This window comes from Diadema setosum, chromosome 14 (assembly GCF_964275005.1).
Source record: "Diadema setosum chromosome 14, eeDiaSeto1, whole genome shotgun sequence".
NCBI classification, from domain to species: Eukaryota; Metazoa; Echinodermata; class Echinoidea; order Diadematoida; family Diadematidae; genus Diadema; species Diadema setosum.
The window spans coordinates 38,577,439-38,595,613 of record NC_092698.1 but is presented as its reverse complement, the minus strand read 5'-3'; the positions used below and the strand labels follow the sequence as shown (position 1 = coordinate 38,595,613).

General features: G+C 40.0%; 1 protein-coding gene across 1 annotated transcript; it reads left to right on the top strand.

Annotated features, from left to right (window-relative positions):
* The first annotated feature begins 5,034 nt into the window (after positions 1–5,034).
* Positions 5,035–17,650, top strand: LOC140237680 (cholinesterase-like). The gene is made up of 10 exons (XM_072317608.1): positions 5,035–5,196; positions 6,439–6,615; positions 7,960–8,119; positions 8,862–8,939; positions 9,400–9,518; positions 10,364–10,550; positions 11,007–11,436; positions 15,464–15,658; positions 16,961–17,142; positions 17,519–17,650. Exons 1-10 carry the CDS (start codon positions 5,035–5,037, stop codon positions 17,632–17,634), a joined length of 1,806 nt encoding a protein of 601 aa, XP_072173709.1. The 3' UTR covers positions 17,635–17,650.
* Positions 17,651–18,175: the final 525 nt, after the last annotated feature.

The following is an 18,175-nucleotide window of genomic DNA, read 5'->3' as shown; positions in this document are numbered from 1 at the left end:
TTTTCTTGAGTTATTGCAAAGAAAGTTGCAGAAACATAGAAATATCTCAATACATCGAAGATAAGCTTTAATTTCAACCAAGTTTTTTAACATGATTCCGACATTGTATGAAGAAAGGAAGGCACACATTCGATAGCGCACAGTCTCAGCTACAACATATTAAAATCGAGGAGAAATTCACCGAAGGGTAAGTGAGCTAGTGCTCGATAAAGACAATCATGTCAATTTTCACATTTAAAAGAATTCCCTCCCATAGAGATACCACGTCATAACGAAGATAAAGAAAGAAGTACATATGACCTTTGACCCAACTTTGCATAGACAAGATGGCATCTGAGCAAGAAGTAGTTATTTTGTGAAATTATCCTTGTAACATGGTCTTTACGTGTGCAAAATATGGGAAAGATAGGACATGTATTCACCAAGATACAGGATGAAACATTTATGACCTTTGACCCTAATTTACATACCCAAGATGGCGTCTGATCAAGTAGTTGTTATTTTATGAAATAATGTTCGTGACATGAACTAAACATGTGCAAAATATGGTGGTGATAGGGTATGTTTTTCTTGAGTTATTGCATACAAAGTTGCAAAAAGAAAGAAATATTTCAATACATCGAAGATAAACTTTAATTTCAACCAAGTTTTTTGACGTGATCCCGACATCGTATGAAAAAACGAAGGACACACTTACGGTAGCCTAAAGTCTCAGCTACAACATATCAAAATCTTGTAGAAATTCACCGAAGCATAAGTGAGCTAGTGCTCGATAAAGATAGTAATGTCAATTTTCATTTCCAGAAAAACTGCACTGCCATAGAGATTACACGTAAACTGGTCAAATTTGACAAGGTTACTTTCAATCCATTTTTACGAGGTGATGCCGTCATTGAATCAAAATTGTGTTTTTACATTTATGAAAGAACATTTCATAAGCTACAACATATTGAAATTTGGGTGAAAAATGGCAAAGGATAAGTGAGATACGCTCGAGTAAACTTGGAATTTGATGACGTCATTTTGAAAATTTACTTTTTTGACTTTATTAAGAAATTTGATATCTTTTAATCATTTTGTAAGCATAGCCAACCCATGAAATAACATGTACAACTCATCAGCTTTCAGAATATGTCAAGAAAATGGGGGGTCACCGTCCATCCTGACGAGTAAAATCCGATTTAAAATTGGCGGTTGTTTGGCATAGTTGCACTGTGTATCCCCATTGACGCACGCGCGGAATTTTGAGTTTGACGGGCCCGTATGACGTCATATTGAGTCGGATCGACTTGAAACTTGGTAGAAATATTCCTTGACATTTTGGACATCCCATCCGTGTAAAAAAACTGAAAATTTCTATTGCATACTAGCTGTGCGTGCGAATATGTGCGCGCGCGTACGCGTCCGTCCAATTTTTTCAATTTTTCAAAAAATGCTCCAAATGATCTGAAACGTGTGCAAAAAAATTTTGAGCTCGATTTGAGCATACAAATATTTTAACGCGCGCGTACGCGCGCGTTTTAAGATAAATATGAATTTTTGAGAAAATGAGTAGAACCCGCTTGACTTGAAATATATGTGACGTAATTTACATTAAAAAATTCCATTGCATTTATGAGATATGCATGAAAATGTGTTTTCATATAATGACGTCATAGTGACGTCACGGTCGACTGATCACTATGATTTTACTTGCGCTGTCGTCTTTGCGACATGATACATATATGGTATAAGTTTGACATTGATAGGCAATGCACTTTCTGAGCTAACTCTTGCACAACTTTTGCGGAGAAATAAAGAAATAAAGAAAGAAGAATAAAGAATCAGTACAGATACAGAAGGTGATCCGAGAGGATACTCGGATCACCTAATTCAGAGTGACGTTGAGTGACACCATGGCGAGACTTGACAACGTGATAAAAACCAATTTTAGTGAGCTTCGGGCAGCCCGAGACCGTCAACACAATGGCACGAAATCATGGTGAAACCAATACAAAAACTAAAAGGAACATTGCATGTGACCACGGTGACTTGAGATCCTCGCCAAAATTTCTATCATGAAGGACTTTATACTGGGATGCTGGAGTAAGTCAAACCCTTGTCTAAACAGACTTCGGCATGCATTATTATTCGTTAAATGTATAATGGGGAAAATGCAGTCTGGTTGGATAACGTTTTAAATGCGGTCAACTATTCACATTCTTATGAAAATCACGACTACAGGATAATGATAATGGTACGCTGTTGCCACTGCACGTACAAGTGCAGTGAGTCATTGCTCTTACGTAATCAAAACAGTTTCTCCCAGTTGCCTATATAAATTGGGTTAAACCGAAATCTTTTTACATAAAGAAATCAGGCAAGCAGGGTTGATACCCTGAGCAAACAATGTATTATACAATGAATGGAAAAATAACAGAAGAAGGCATGAACATGGTTCCCGCGTAGAGCCAAAGTTATTTCCATCTGTTTCCACCACAGAAACTATGTCAGGCTATATATATCATATATAGATTATGCATTTATATGTACATATAAACTTTTATTTACACTTACGTCTTTAGTTGAATAACACAATACAATTAAAAATTCACTAGAATTTAAGCCCTCCAACTCAAAATCAGAGATGATTTTAATCGTTATGTTTCTCCCCCCCCCCCCCTTTTGGGCGTTTATGTAAGATATCGAGATCAGCGAAACAATTTCAATAACATACAATCCTAATAGGTGGGTGATGTTCATGGAAACTCTAAATTAACTCATTCTTGCCATCATCGTTGGCACAAACAATCTCAATCGTGATACAGATCTCAAAAAACGAAGGAATGTGACTCTTATCCGTTGTGCATGCGTATTATCTTACCCCGCGTTCACATTGGTCCCCGCGACGCGGGGAAAGTCCCGAGCTGTGGGACTTTCTCCTCAAAAACCATAATGTGAACGCTCGCTGGGACTTGTCCCCTCGTCCCCGCGAAGCAAGTCGGGTACGGGGACAAGATTTGGAGGGGAGAGTGACCTTGGGGCGCAATTGATAGCGTCCAGCTGTGGTCATCAAATGTGCGCATGCACTATGCCTGGATTCAAGTGGCAGAGCTCGCTCCAAGCCCCAAAATGCCCCCACAGCTCGGGGACAGATGAGATACCAATGTGAACGGTCAGTCGTAAAAAAGATAAGATCTCTTGTGGCTGTCCCCGCGTCGCGGGGACCAATGTGAATGCGGGGTTGGAGAATGAACATGATAAGTCTTATCAGTACTTGATTAAAGGTCACTTCGATTGGACGGAATGGTATCTAGTTTCTAAGGGGGAAAGGGTCAATTCCATGCGGCATAGCGAGAATACTGCTTTCCAACATATTTTCTGGTAACGCATATTGTTTATATTTGGTTTTACATTTTGAGTTAATGGTAATCATTGTTTTTAATAAGGTTAAGGATCCTAGGTTGGTATAGGACAACAACGTGAGAATGAAAAACATCGAGGCTCTTCGGCAGAATCTAGAACGTTGCTTATCTCCTTTAAAAGCATTATTCAGTCCATGACGCAAATCTCTCGTTTGAAGAGGATACACTGTAAAAACATCGGTGTTAGATTTAACACCACGGGTGTTAAATCTAACACCGATCAAACTTCAATAAAGGACCACACCCATAAACAGGTGTTAAAAATGCACTGTGATGGTGTTGAAAAGTGTTCACCTGATACTTCGTGGTGTTAATTTGACACTGTACCTGGTGTTATTTTGACACTGTACTGGTGTTAATTAAAAAATGACACCACATGTGTTGATTTGATATTTGCTGGTGTTAATATCAATGGTTTAACACCCGTCCAGCTTCAATAAGGGACCACACCAGCTGGTGTTACTTTGGTGTAAATTTATTTTCACATTTTTTCAAAAATCTAGTATTTCAATGTAAAATTCTTGATCGTCTTGTTTAAATTAAAAATCAACAAGAAGTGCAGTTACTAAGAAACTCTTCAAAAAACAGTTTAAAATTTGGAAATGACACCCGTAGGTGTTAATTTAACAACATAAATGAGCACCGAAAATTTAACACCAGCTCGGTGTTCACTATTTAACACCGGACTTTTTGCAGTGTACACCCCCGTAAATAATGCCAGTGTATATCTTGGCAATCAATGACTTAAAAACCAAAGATATAAAACACCTGTTTCTTGACCCTGGCCTAATCTAAGCATCAGTCATCGCCACTGCGCCACAGGGGGGGGGGGGGGGGGGGGGCACCGCGAGAGGAGGAGATTGTTTTGGTTTTGGCATGGGCTATGTAGCTCCATATGGTGCGTGTGTGTGTACGTGTGTGTGTGTGTGTGAGTGTAGACATTCAGCGTATGCAGACATGCCTGTACTGCAGCCCACCTCCCCAACTCATCCACGGCTTGTACTTTATCCCCAACAGTGAGCAGCACCGGCAAACTGGCAATGCTCTCCTTCTTATTCCTGTATTTTCGTTATTTACGGGTCAATTTTTTTCGTTCGAAATGTAAAATGGATGACCATAGAATTTCTCAATAGAATATAAAATTGAAAACTTTAGAAAGGATAGAGAAAATTGAGTTCACTTTGAATGGTGTGCCACAGGCAGATATCTTTATCATGCTCTTACGTAATACGACAGCTGCTGGAGTCATCAAACCCTGGCTTGGCCTCCAGGTTTGTCACGCCGGAGCAGAAAGTTTATTTGCAATGGACAAATACTTCGACTCCCAACTCCCAAACGAAAAATCTTTAACGCTGTATAGCACCCCACTTTCTTCGTGGAAGTTGAGGTCTCGCCTCAAACCGAGGGATTGACGGCATGAATAAGTCTTTCTTTATCTTGCTTGGTAAAGCAAACAGATAAAGGGTATAAATAGAATATATCAAACAATGACATGACATTATACGAGTCTTTGATAAACAACAAAGAGGGATGGGTATGGTTTTAAGTTGTAATTAGTTTGAAGAATTTCCTTCAGAACAGTTTACTGCATGTTGTTGGTGCTGCCAAGTCGCATTAGACAATAGCGAAAATGAAACTTCAACTTTTTGTTCTGGTGGTCGGTGCCTTCCTCGGGGTAAGTCGGGCCAGCAGCCCGGTAGTGAATGTCGCTGAGGGAATCATTGTGGGGAAAACGGTGCGATTCAGCGAAGACACCTTCATCAACAAAACAGTCGATGTCGATGTATTTCTGGTAAGGGTTGCTGTCCGAAGAAAATCCTATCGGTAATCTCTTTTTATTTCAATACCAAGGTATGTGTTGATACATGCACTCTATCGGATATAGTTTTACGGATGATTATATTGATGATGATGATGATGATGTTGTTGATGATGATGATGATGATGATAATGATAATAATAATGATAATGCCATTAGTTTCAACTACATTAGTACAGTGTTCGTTTTTCGTCATACCAATTATATAAAGGCTTCTTCTATCATACGTGCACGGCCTTCATTTCGGCGGTCATTTTACAGGCCAATTTGACATTCTTCAGTTCCAAATTCGCTCCTGCTGCGAATGGGTTTTCCAAGTGCATTTTCCGCGTTCCCATGCAGAAAATTGGTCTTTCTAGTTCCAATAAGTTAGTGAGCACTATGACCAGATGTAATATGTTGTTGACTTTCATGTGTTTTACAGACAGTATCTTCTTAGTGTTTAATCAGCATATAGGTCTTGTCTTCAATAGCGTTCATGTTTCCTTCTCACAATAACTGGGAATGATTTTTCTGCTCCCTGGAGAAACTGAAGTGATCAGTGAATAAAAACACACATTGGTAGAATAGAAGTAGGCCTATACATTCTGTGCTCTCTCTGTATAATCTAATCTCACAAAACAGCTTTCCATGACATGTATTCATATTGTTTAAAGGGGATGGCTAGTAACTGATTATAGTGGGAATCAGTTGGAATGCTGGGGAATGATTGTTCCAATCCTTGTGGGATTCATTTAAGAGTACATTATATATCTATTGTTGCGTGAAAATTGTTTGCTTCAGAACGGTCTCATATTCAAGTAATGTGCACTTTAATGCCCCGCCACTGTACAGGCATGCTAACCTGAAAACATTAAACTGCACATTACTTGAATATGAGACCATTCTGAAGCAAATGAATTTCACACAACAATAGATATATAATGTACTCTTAAATGAATCCCACAAGGAATGGAACAAGCATCCCCAGCATTCCCACTGATTCCCATGATCAGTTACTAGCCTTTAGTGTGTATCCGTTGTGTATAATATTGTGGTACATTTTCGCAAATCTGTTTTTACAGTCTTTTCTGTATATCATTTGTGCTTTTAATGCATCATGCAGTTTCACTCTCAATGCCTTGTATATGTGTTATACATGTATACATGTTATAAGGAAATTGACAAAAGATATTGTTATTACAATGCTTATGTTTTCTTACACTCCATAAACAGGGGGTTCCCTACGCCAATCCACCTGCTCGTTTCGCTAAGCCAGAAAGCAAGACTCCATGGACGGGCGAGAGAAACGCCACCGAGTTTGCCCCAGCCTGCGTACAAATTCCTGACCCTCTGTACCCAAACAGATCGGAGGATTGTCTCTATCTCAACGTCTACACTCCAAGCACATCTGTGAGTGGGAAATTACCTTAAAGGGATCTGTAGGGGGTTTCTTTAGACCTAACTTCAGGTTTCTGACATTTTTGGTGAGATAATGAGAAACCTCTTACAAAATGTGAGAGGGGATGTAATTCCAAGAGGAATCGAACATTTATTTGATAAAAATTGGTTTTCAAATGGCTGAGATATTCAAAATAGAACGATCCTAATTAAAGCTATGACCCAGCTTTTATTACGATCGCTTTGATTTACTTTGTTTTGTTTTGTTTTGTTTTGTTTTTTGGATGTCCCAGCCATTCCAGAGCAAGTTTTCATCATATTCACTTTGAATCCCTCTTAGAATGGTATGCTCTGTACTATTTCATAAGTGGTTTCTTTGTATCTTGCTAAAAGTTAAAATCCCCATCCTCATCTCTACAAATACTATACCATCCTTTTAAAGAGAAAATCTAGTCCTTCATAAGTCAGTCTGGTAAGATTGACTAAAATCTTACGAGTACAACAGTTAAAATTGATTGATCAGAATAGAAATTAGGGAAGTCATGAAATTGTGAAGTTCCGCTAATTTCTGCAGAACAGTTCTGGTGCAGTTGATATGAATATGCAAATAAGTGAGCAGCTGATGATGTCATCAGTTTTCATTGGTTTTCCATTGACCTTGTACACACACACAAAAAAATGAACAAAATTCACTGTTTTTGTTGCTGAAGTGTAAAACATGATGTTATTCCTGGATAAATAACTTCATGATAATAACCAGTCAGATATATCAGGATTTGAGATTGGGGCATCATTGCGTTTGAATGAAAAAAAAAAAGAAGAAGTGTCAAAATGAAATTGTACAAATTATATGGCAAGTTGTGATGGGATGACATCATCACTTCACTATTTGCATATTCATATTGACTCGTGTTCAAAAACTGTTTCCTGAAAATTAGTGAAACTTCAAATGTCATAACTTCCTTACTTTTCATCTGATTCTGATTAAATTTTCAATGTTGTAAGCAAATTTTACTCCTTCTTTTCAGACTAACTTCATCTCCACCGGAATTTCCCTTTGAAATTTAAAACACCTGTGTCGTAATTTCATCTCAACATTGCTCAAATTTTGTGATATCGGGTGCTGAGAATTACAAGGTGGGAGAGGAGTGAATTTCACAAGTACAATGTAAAATGTAGCACCAGGTAGGAGGAAGGTGGAAGGCACTCCACATCCCCTGGTACCACTGTTTCCTTATCATCTTTTTCATTCTCAGTAAAAGATTGTCAGCCTTGTATGATTCTTTCTTTGCCCCCCCCCCCCCCCTCTCTCTCTCTCTCTCTCTCTCTCACTCTCCTCATCCATAAATGTCGCAGTCATCGAATATTCCGGTGATGGTGTGGATTCACGGAGGCGGATTTCGGACGGGAACAGCGATGTCGTACCAATTCTACGGATTGCCATTGGTTGTTGTGGGTGACGTCATAATCGTAACCATAAACTACCGACTGTCAATCTTTGCACACTTTACAACAGGTAAGATCTGAATGCATTCTGTTGTGTGAGTGAATGATAGTTGTACACTTCTGTTGCATGGAGGTGGTTGACAAAGTAACACGTTATATTGAAAGTTACAATTGTGAGTGTGGTTGTGTGATTGAAAGCGTGGTGTTCACAGGTCAGAGTTCACTGTTCGATCGTTGAGTAGGGTGATGTAGAGGAACATCTAGCCTTGATACAGCAATAAAGAAACCTTGTGATAAGATCGATATCTAAACCTATATTTATCACACACTGGATTTAAAGAACAACAAATAATACAGGATTAATTTTCAAGCTTAAAGGGGCAGGATGACGTAGACACTTGTTAGTTCATTAACAGCATGGAGGTGAGGCTCACCTCCCTGTTAACAGCAGTACACTGTATTAACACGGCAAAATGGTAGACCTTTCGGCGTAGATACTACTTTTCTAAAAGTGTCTACTTATATCATATTTATCAAGTGCCCATTCTAAAGAGGTTCAAGGGATAGAGTGGGGAAAACACACACCAGGCAGGATTCGAACCTATGATTCCTTTTTAAGAGTCTAAACCTTTATCTGCCATACCACATTGTTCCAACTTGAACCAATCAGTTCCTTTCTAGATTGGTATCTGTCAAGCATGTCTTTATATTCCATATAAAATAACTACTCTTGACCAAATGCAAACGAAACTAATTCAACTACTCCTAAATAAAATGATGGGTAATGTTTCTGTCCTGTTATCTCCTACCAGGTGATGGGGTATCATCAGGAAATTATGGTATGTTGGATCAGGTGGCCGCGATAGAGTGGGTGCACAACAACATAGAAGGTAAGATAACTATAATTTTGTTTGACTAAGATACTGGATTTTTATTTCCCAAAATACAAATGTCTATAATAAATTCTAGGATGTACAGCCAGCGTTCGGAATACAGATTACAAGAAGACATGTACTGAACACAGGTAAGGGTCATTACTTCCATTGTTGCCTTGGAAAAAAATTAATAAGACAGTCTTTGCATATACTTGGTTGCTGTCCGTTTTCTTATGCCTACTCCGTTTTATGGAAATTTGAGTCTTTTAGTCTTTAACCCTCTGATAAACATTTGAGTAATAGCAAAAAACAACAAGAAATGTGAATCGATTGAGACAGGAGGATTGCTTTTACTATTGGAATCAAATCAAATCAAATCAAATCAAACAAAAGGGAAAACTAACTGAAGATGGAAACGTTGTTTGAAACAAAATGTATGATTTCTTTATGTCTTTTACGTTTCGATGTCTGTTAGCTTTCGGAGGGGACAAGGACAGGATTACGATCTTTGGTGGGAGTGTAGGATCGGCGTGTGTAAGCTTTCATCTTCTCTCCGACTTGAGCAGACCTCATTTCAATCAAGCCATCATGCAGGTATAGAGTTACAACCAGGCGTTAGTGTCTTTTTTCATTTAGCTGATTAATTAAAACATTCTTTCTATGTTTCAAAGTCTTTAGGCGTTACAACCTTATAACCCTGATGAGCAGGTGTTTCTTCACCTGTGAAATGCTGTTGAAACACTGTGGTAGTAATTGATTGCAACGCATATTCAATGTATGCATTGCAGTGTTTCTTCACACATAAACGTGCGTGTGGATGTACCAGTGCGCCTTTGCAAGTGTTGTATGGGGGCGCTCTTGACTGAGAATGTACTATACCTCTGCCAGAAGAATGAGAGTAGTGCGATATTAATATTGGAACTATTTCAACACTGTGTATTTCAGTGCTAGTGACAAGACCTACTTTTCACTCTTCTCTTTTCACGAGTTACTAAGATTGCATGGTACTATCACTCTTACTGGCAGACGATTTGTTTAATCCATTGAATGATTTATGTTATTGTACTTGACTTGTAGTACTTCAGGACCTTGTCGAGAAACAGCCTATGCATACTGATTGAGCCATTCTGACAAAATCATTATTCTTTACATAATGAATGAATGGATGTATGTTTTTTCTCCCAAATAAAATTTATATAAATTGTTCTGCTGTACATCGCGTTTTGTAGGCAAAATAATAATTGAACTGTCAATCATTGTGTAACGTTTATTATGTTTCAATCTGAAAATCTTATATTGATGTAGTGCCTTGAGTCATAAAAACAATGACTGTCATAATATGCAAAAGCGCTTATAGACTATTAAAAAAAAAACTAACATTGATAGCCTGAGCAAATTTCTTTGCACAAACTGGACTACTGTCTTGTTCTTCCGTCCAGAGTGCAAGTTCTCTTGCAAACTGGGCCTTTAGAGACGACCCCGAGTTGGAGAGACAGTTAGCCAGAGAACTGGGTGAGGCAATGGGGTGTGACACGTCCACCTCAGAACTATTGGTGTCATGCCTTAGAACCAAGGATGCTGACGACTTGCGGGAGACTGCTGACCGTGTAAGTCTACACCACCTTCGTTTCTCCTCATCTTAACTCTCCGCGTGCAACATTAAACACCTGTTCACAGGTTTGTGTGCGAAATTTGTGCACAGTTGATTCATTGACACATAAAGGATTAATTAGGGCTCATCTTTCGTTTGGTTTCTACTTAATTCTGTAGGTCTATTGATGAGAGTGGCGTAATTACCATAATTTTATGCATTATTTTCCGCTGTGAATTTCAATTATGAAAATTTGATATGCTCTTAGAAGGAACATGATTCAGTAGGAGACATCTTTCCTACTTACACTGACGAATATCATCATCTAGTTATGATTGCGATAACGATAAGACTGTGAGGTATTTGACTGTTTTTCCTTAATAGAACTACCAACCCACTGCAATTCAACTCGAGCGATTCGTTGTAGTTTTCAAGCAGAATAAATTTTTAACATTGCGTTGTGTGACCAAAATATTGACAGTTCTATTCAGGATACCCAGTAACCAGAGACGGAGATTTCCTCGATGCCTCACCACAAACACTATACCAGACGGGAGACTTTGCCCACGTACCCATTCTAGCTGGCTTCAACAAGGATGAAGGCACTCTTAATATATACTTTGCAAACCCCGAGTACGTCGGCAGTCTCACACCACCCCCTATCAATCGTGCCACGTTCGATGAAACGCTCAGGACGACGCTAGCTTCTGACGGAATCGACGATGAAATAGCCATCAATGCTGTGACCCAAGAGTATGTGGACTGGACGGTGGCTGATGACCCCGAGACAGATTATTTCATGTCCAATAAGGACGTCACCGGTGACATGGATTTCGGCTGCCCGATCGACATGGCGATCAGAAAGCACGCAGAAGCTGGATATCCAGTCTACTTATACTACATGACACACGAGCCTTCGAAGTGAGTTGGCCATGTTGCTCTGAAAGTAACTATGATGACAATGAGAATATTATGATAATAACGCTGGTAATAAAGTGCCATTAGTAATGAGTAGATCTTAAGAGCATGTAATTTTAAAAGGTATGGGTACAGAGATGATCAATCTTTGATACATTTAGGTGGGCGACTTCACCGACGAAATAAACGTCTCACCTAGCTATCAGGGAAAAGCTTTGTGAAGACTGGAGCAAGGGACAAGACAAGGCGAAAGGGATATTTAATAACTGCAGACATCATGTAGGGCCTACCATACACCAGAATGAGAGGATGAACCGTATGGTATTGATTGTTAGCAAAATGTGTGATACCAGTTGTACTTCTGACTATTAATGATCCCTTACGATACTTTCTTTTGTCTTCTGAACATTTGCCCTTTAGGCATGGGCGTAAATCCCGGGGGGGGGGGGGATGGGGGGATATATCCCCCCCCCCCCTGAAATGGAGGAGGGGAGGGGATGGCCTGTACAATCATCCCCCCCCCCCCCTGAATTTTGAAGAAAAAAAAATGGAGGAAGCAGAAATGTGATTGGATCAATTTTGGCATATTGCATGACGTTTGTACGCCGGCCTTCAGACAGGTAACAGAGCTGAACAGTATTCTATCTTGTAGGAAATCGAATGCATAATTTTCTCAAGCGCTCGCTCGCTTCGCTCGCTCGCGGACATGGACATACACTGTAAGGTATGGCTGAGACGTTGACAACGTCAAATAGTGTAGGCCTACATGTAAACATGCTAAGACGAGAGTAACTTGGGACCATCTGCAAAATATGTACGAAAACAAACAAACAAACAATAACAAAACTATATTGCCATAATTGAACCCCCTCCATTTCCTGAATCATTCATGAGGAACGACAGTGACTGATAATTCAGTCAAAATACATCTATAGGTATACCCAGGGAAGATCAGGAGCGTCGAAAATATCTCGGGGGGGGGGGGGGGGGGGGCAAAGGGCATTTGCCCCGCCCCTACGAAAGTGTTTAGGCAGGCAAATCATTTATCCCCCAAGCAATTTCCGAGATGAGGACAAATTTCGAACTTTCTTAATGCAATTATTGTTCAAATACCGCCAGAACTATGCACCAAATCGTTGAATTGCAATCATAAACATGCAAAAGCTCCGCTATACTGGATCCCTTTCGATAAGTACACTGTTGAGATTGACGTATATTTCCCTAATTTGTCAAAGAGTGTGCAGCATATCTTTCACTTAACAAAAGCTCCCTCATATGCAGAGGCGTCGATGGGGGGGGGGGGGGGATGGTTCCCCCATAAAAGTGGGACAAACCAAATCGCAAAAATATATCTAAAAACGGCAGTTTTTTGGGTGTAAAATGTCAAAATTTTAAAGCTCTCTCGCTCCGCTCGCTCGCATTTAAGCGCTAAGCCATTCCCCTGATGTTGCTACCAGTGATTGACAGCAGTTGCGCCCGGTGCGGCCCCCCCCCCCCCCCTAATCTCCAAAGCAAAAAAATATAGCTACAAATGGCAGTTTTGGGGACTGTAAGATGTCAAAATTTTTTAAGCTTGCTCGCTTCGCACACTCGCATTTAATCATTATGCCATACTCATAATGTTGCTGCCAGTAATTGCCAGCAGTTTTCGCCCGGTGCTCCCCCCTTAATCTCCACAGCGAAAAACATAGCTACAAACGGCAGTTTTGGGACTGTAAGATGTCAAAATTTTGAAGCTCGCTTCACTCACTCGCATTTAATCATTATGCCATTCTCCTGATGTTGCTGGCAGTTATTGCCAGCAGTTTTCGCCCGGTGCTTCCCCCTCCCCCTTAATTTCCAAAGCGAAAAATATAGCTACAAACGGCAGTTTTGGGACTGTAATAAGTCAAAATTTTGAAGCTCGCTCGCTTCGCTCGCTCGCATTTAATCATTATGCCATTCTCCTGATGTTACTGCCAGTTATTGCCAGCAGTTTTCGCCCGGTGCTCCCCCCTTAATTTCCAAGGCGAAAAATATAGCTACAAACGGCAGTTTTGGGACTGTAATAAGTCAAAATTTTGAAGCTCGCTCGCTTCGCTCGCTCGCATTTAATCATTATGCCATTCTCTTGATGTTGCTGCCAGTAATTGCCAGGAGTTTTTGCCCGGTGCTCCCCCTTAATTTCCAAAGCGAAAAAATACAGCCACAAACGACAGTTTGGGGGACTGTAAAATGTCAAAATTTTCAAGCTCACTCGCTTCGCTCGCTCGCATTTAATCGTTATGCCATTCTCCTGATGTTGCTGCCAGTACGAACTGCCAGCAGTTGCGCCCTGTGCGCCCCCTTAAAGACATAATTTACCATTTGCAGATGAAACAAAAACCCAGCATTAGTGCTTTAAAATAGTTCTAAAATGTGAGTTAGGGATAGAAACAACCACTGCAAAAATTTGAATCCGTATAATCGATGTTAAGTGTTGTTAAATACACCAAATGTGAACAATAGTTATAATAAAAATGTTTCCAGACTAAACCGTCTACAGTTACAGTTTATTGAGAAAAACACTGATATCTCCTTATATTTTAGGATTAATGGCGAAAATTTTATATGGTATCCCTGTTATGTGATACCACTGACCTACACATATGCATCAAATATGATATTTGGAACATTTTTGAAAACACTGCTCCCAAAGGTAAACTGGACCTTTAATTTCCAAAGCGAAAAAATACAGCCCAAAACGGCATTTTTTTTTTACTGTAAAATGCCACAATTTTTAAGCTCGCTCGCTTCGCTCGCTCGCATTTTATTGTTATGCCATTCTCTCGATGTTGCTGTCAGTAATTGCCAGCAGTTTCACCCGGTGGCCCCCCCCCCCCCCCCTTAATTTCCAAAGCTAAAAATAAAGCTACAAACGGCAGTTTTGGGACTGTAATAAGTCAAAATTTTGAAGCTCGCTCGCTCCGCTCACTCGCTCAATCATTATGCCATTCTCCTGATGTTGCTGCCAGTAATTGCCAGCAGTTTTCGCCCGGTGTGCCTCCCCTTAATTTCCAAAGCGAAAAAATACAGCTACAAACGACATTTTCTGGGATTGCAAAATGTCAAAATTTTAAGGCTCGCTTGCTCCGCTCGCTCGCTCGCATTTAATCGCTATGGCATTCTCCTGATGTTGCTGCCAGTGATTGACAGCAGTTGGGCCCGGTGCGTCCCCTTTAATTTCCAAAGCGAAAAATATAACTACAAATGGCAGTTTTGGGGACTGTAAGATGTCAAAATTTTCAAGCTCGCTCGCTTCGCACACTCGCATTTAATCATTATGCCATTCTCATGATGTTGATGCCAGTAATTGCCACCAGTTTTCGCCCGGTGCTCCCCCTTAATTTCCAAAGCTAAAAATAAAGCTACAAACGGCAGTTTTGGGACTGTAAAATGTCAAAATTTTCAAGCTCACTCGCTTCGCTCGCTCGCATTTAATCGTTATGCCATTCTCCTGATGTTGCTGCCAGTACGAACTGCCAGCAGTTGCGCCCTGTGCGCCCCCCTTAATTTCCAAAGCGAAAAAATACAGCCCAAAACGGCAGTTTTTTTTTTACAGTAAAATGTCAAAATTTTCAAGCTCGCTCGCTTCGCTCGCTCGCATTTAATTGTTATGCCATTCTCTTGATGTTGCTGTCAGTAATTGCCGGCAGTTTCACCCGGTGCCCCCCCCCCCCTTAATTTCCAAAGCGGACAAAATACAGTCACAAACTGCAGTTTGGGGACTGTAATATGTCAAAATTTTCAAGCTCGCTTGTAACAGTTTGTCAGAAATATATCACTCTCCTCCCACTTTATATTTCATGCAAAAGAGTGAGACATCCGATCCCTGTAAAGTGTGTGTGTGTGTGTGTGGGGGGGGGGGGGGGTTACCAAGTTTCTCTCACCCCCGTCCCCCTCAAGGCTGCGCCGGTTCGGTTATGGGCTTGTAATCGTGGTAATGGTGACTATCGCCGATCATCCCCCCCCCCCCCCACTCCTCAGTATGGATTTACGCCGTTGCCTTTAGGAGCTTCTTTCAGAAAGGAGACTTGGTGCCCTCGACTCCATGGCTTGGCGCTGGTCACGCCGAGGATCAGCTCTTTGTCTGGGGAATGCCTTTCATCGACGAACTCTATCACATAAAGGGCCACAACATGACGGCAGATGAAAACGCCCTCTCTGTTAAGTTCATGGAATTCTGGACAAACTTTGCCAAGTCTGGGTAATTATACGTGCAGTAAGATGACACCGAAAGAAACCAAAAAGGGATGATGTTTGATATTTCGAAGGTTCGTTAATCCCCCCCCCCCAAAAAAAAGGGGGAATCAGGCTCATTCATCTGAAAATGAAACAAAGATCTATACGTATAAACGAACTTTAGGAATATTACGCACCTTTGGAATAACGAACTCTATTTCATTTTCTAATTTAGAAACTTTCGCAATGACAAACCCGATCTCATTTTGGGATTAGTGAACCTCTGGAATAACAAACATGTTATAGCTAGCTGTAACCCCAAAGTCATGCAGTGAGGTAACGACTTACGAGTAGGACCCTGCATAAGAGAAAGAATGAGAAACGAGTCTGATATCTTCCTATACGAAATTTTTCGTCTATAACCCCTCTGAATCCCTGCCAAGACACTCATCTATTTTCTTATTTTCCTTAGTTGTTAATACATGGCAGAGACAAATTATCTTGTCACATCTTTTCTTGGAGTAAGAAATCGGCATTTCTCACGCTAAAATAATGAAACTAATTTGTTCCTACACTCATGAAGGAGGAGATGTTATATGCTGTAGTTTAACCCTTTTAAAACACCCTGGAGTTTCTTTCAGCTATGTCAGCCGTTTTAAGAAAATTACCAATTCGGCTGTGATGAAAAAAAAATCAAATAAATATTAAATAAGAACGAGTTTTATATCTCATGGAACAATTACTATACTCAGAAAGGAGTCTTGCATCGGCAGTCCATGTCTTTAAACCTTCCTCAATTTCTCTATGTCCTCTACGATTAAATTTATCCAGAAGCCCCTATGTGCCACAGTAACTTCCTCTCCATAGGTGTCTGAAACTTGTCCATATTTGACTTACTGACACAGAAATGGTTATAGGGCTGGTATAGTATTGGTGTGGATGAGAATATTGAGCTTTTAACATTTTGCAAGATACTGAGAAACAACTTACGAAATGTTACAGAGCATATCGTTCTCTAAAAAAGGAATTCAAAGTCTACTTGATGAAAATCGGTTTTTAAATGTCTGAGATTTCCAAAAACAAAGTAAAACAGAGAGATTTCAATAAAAGGTGGGACCCACATTTTATTAGTATCGCTAGTTTTGAATATCTCAACCATTTCAAAACCAATTTTCATCAAAGAAATGTTGAATTCCTCTTGGAATTACATGCCCTTTCATATTTCGTAACAGGATTTCCATTATCTCAATATGAAAAATCAGAAACCTGAAGCCAGGTCGGAACCAAAACTATGCCATCCTTTTAAGTTTATTTTTGTTTCATGCAGTGATCCCAGCAAACGCAGCCCTTCTTCTGACCCAGGCCAAGGTGACGATTCCTGGCCTACGTTCACCATCCCGGAACTCAGTCACAAGGAGCTGGCCCTGGACCTCTCCGTGGGAAGGGCTCTCCGAGCCAGACAGTGTCACTTCTGGAACGAGTACTTCCCTAGTCTCCTAGCTTTTACAGGTAAATATTCTCATCAGCTTTAACGCTCGTGAAAATTCACTTCTCTATCTCGACATGACACAAGATTGAAATCAAAATAAGAAATGGAATCTAAACTGACAGATTAAAATCTATTCATTAACAAGTTCACCAGTTTTGTTGAACCATATGTGTGAGAGCAGCTTTTTCCTGTTAACATTTTGAGTGTGGACTGGTGAATAATAATAACAACAACGACAACAACATAAAGATTATATCTCAAATTGGGATAACCGTGGGGTACGTGAACAGTTTTGTCAAGTTGATAAGTGTACATTCTTAAATACAGTCCTAATAAAAGGACAATATTTTGTTTCTAGAATCATGGACTTATAGCTTTTTTTCTTGAACCAAACAGAAACTTTAGATCCTGTGGAACAAGAATGGCGGGAAAGTTACGATGGCTGGAAGACAGACATGACTGAGTGGCAACAGGCGTTCGAGGAATATCAGCAAGAAACTACCTGTGACTGAGGCTACAGCAATGACGACATAATAGACAATAATCACGTGATAACGTTCATACAAGATTGATAGACACAGTCGAAAGAGAATGTGAGAGACAATAACATTAAACGTGACTGTGCTTGACTCAGATACGACAATGGAAACAGCCATTCTGGACGCCTTTGTCATTTGCCTTTTATGAGCAACTGAAGATAAAGATCTATCGATATCGTTTCGACATCACAATATCAATTATTAAATAACAGTGAGTGATTTCATGATCCCGAGGATATATCTAGCACTGAAACTACAAAAAAAGCAAATACTAATTATATCAGGGGACTACTAACATACGTTTGCTTCTCCACTACGTCTATGTGAGACACGACTGCCATAAGTTTTAGTTTTAGTTAGTAAAATTTGGTCGTGTAGCATTTGTCGTATCTCAGAAAATTGTGATTGGAGCAGGTGAATAAAAACAAATAAAAATTGGAACCTGCAGAACTATATACAATTTTAAACTCTGTGATCTATGTGTACTTGTTAGTTATCGGCAATGAAAAACTTG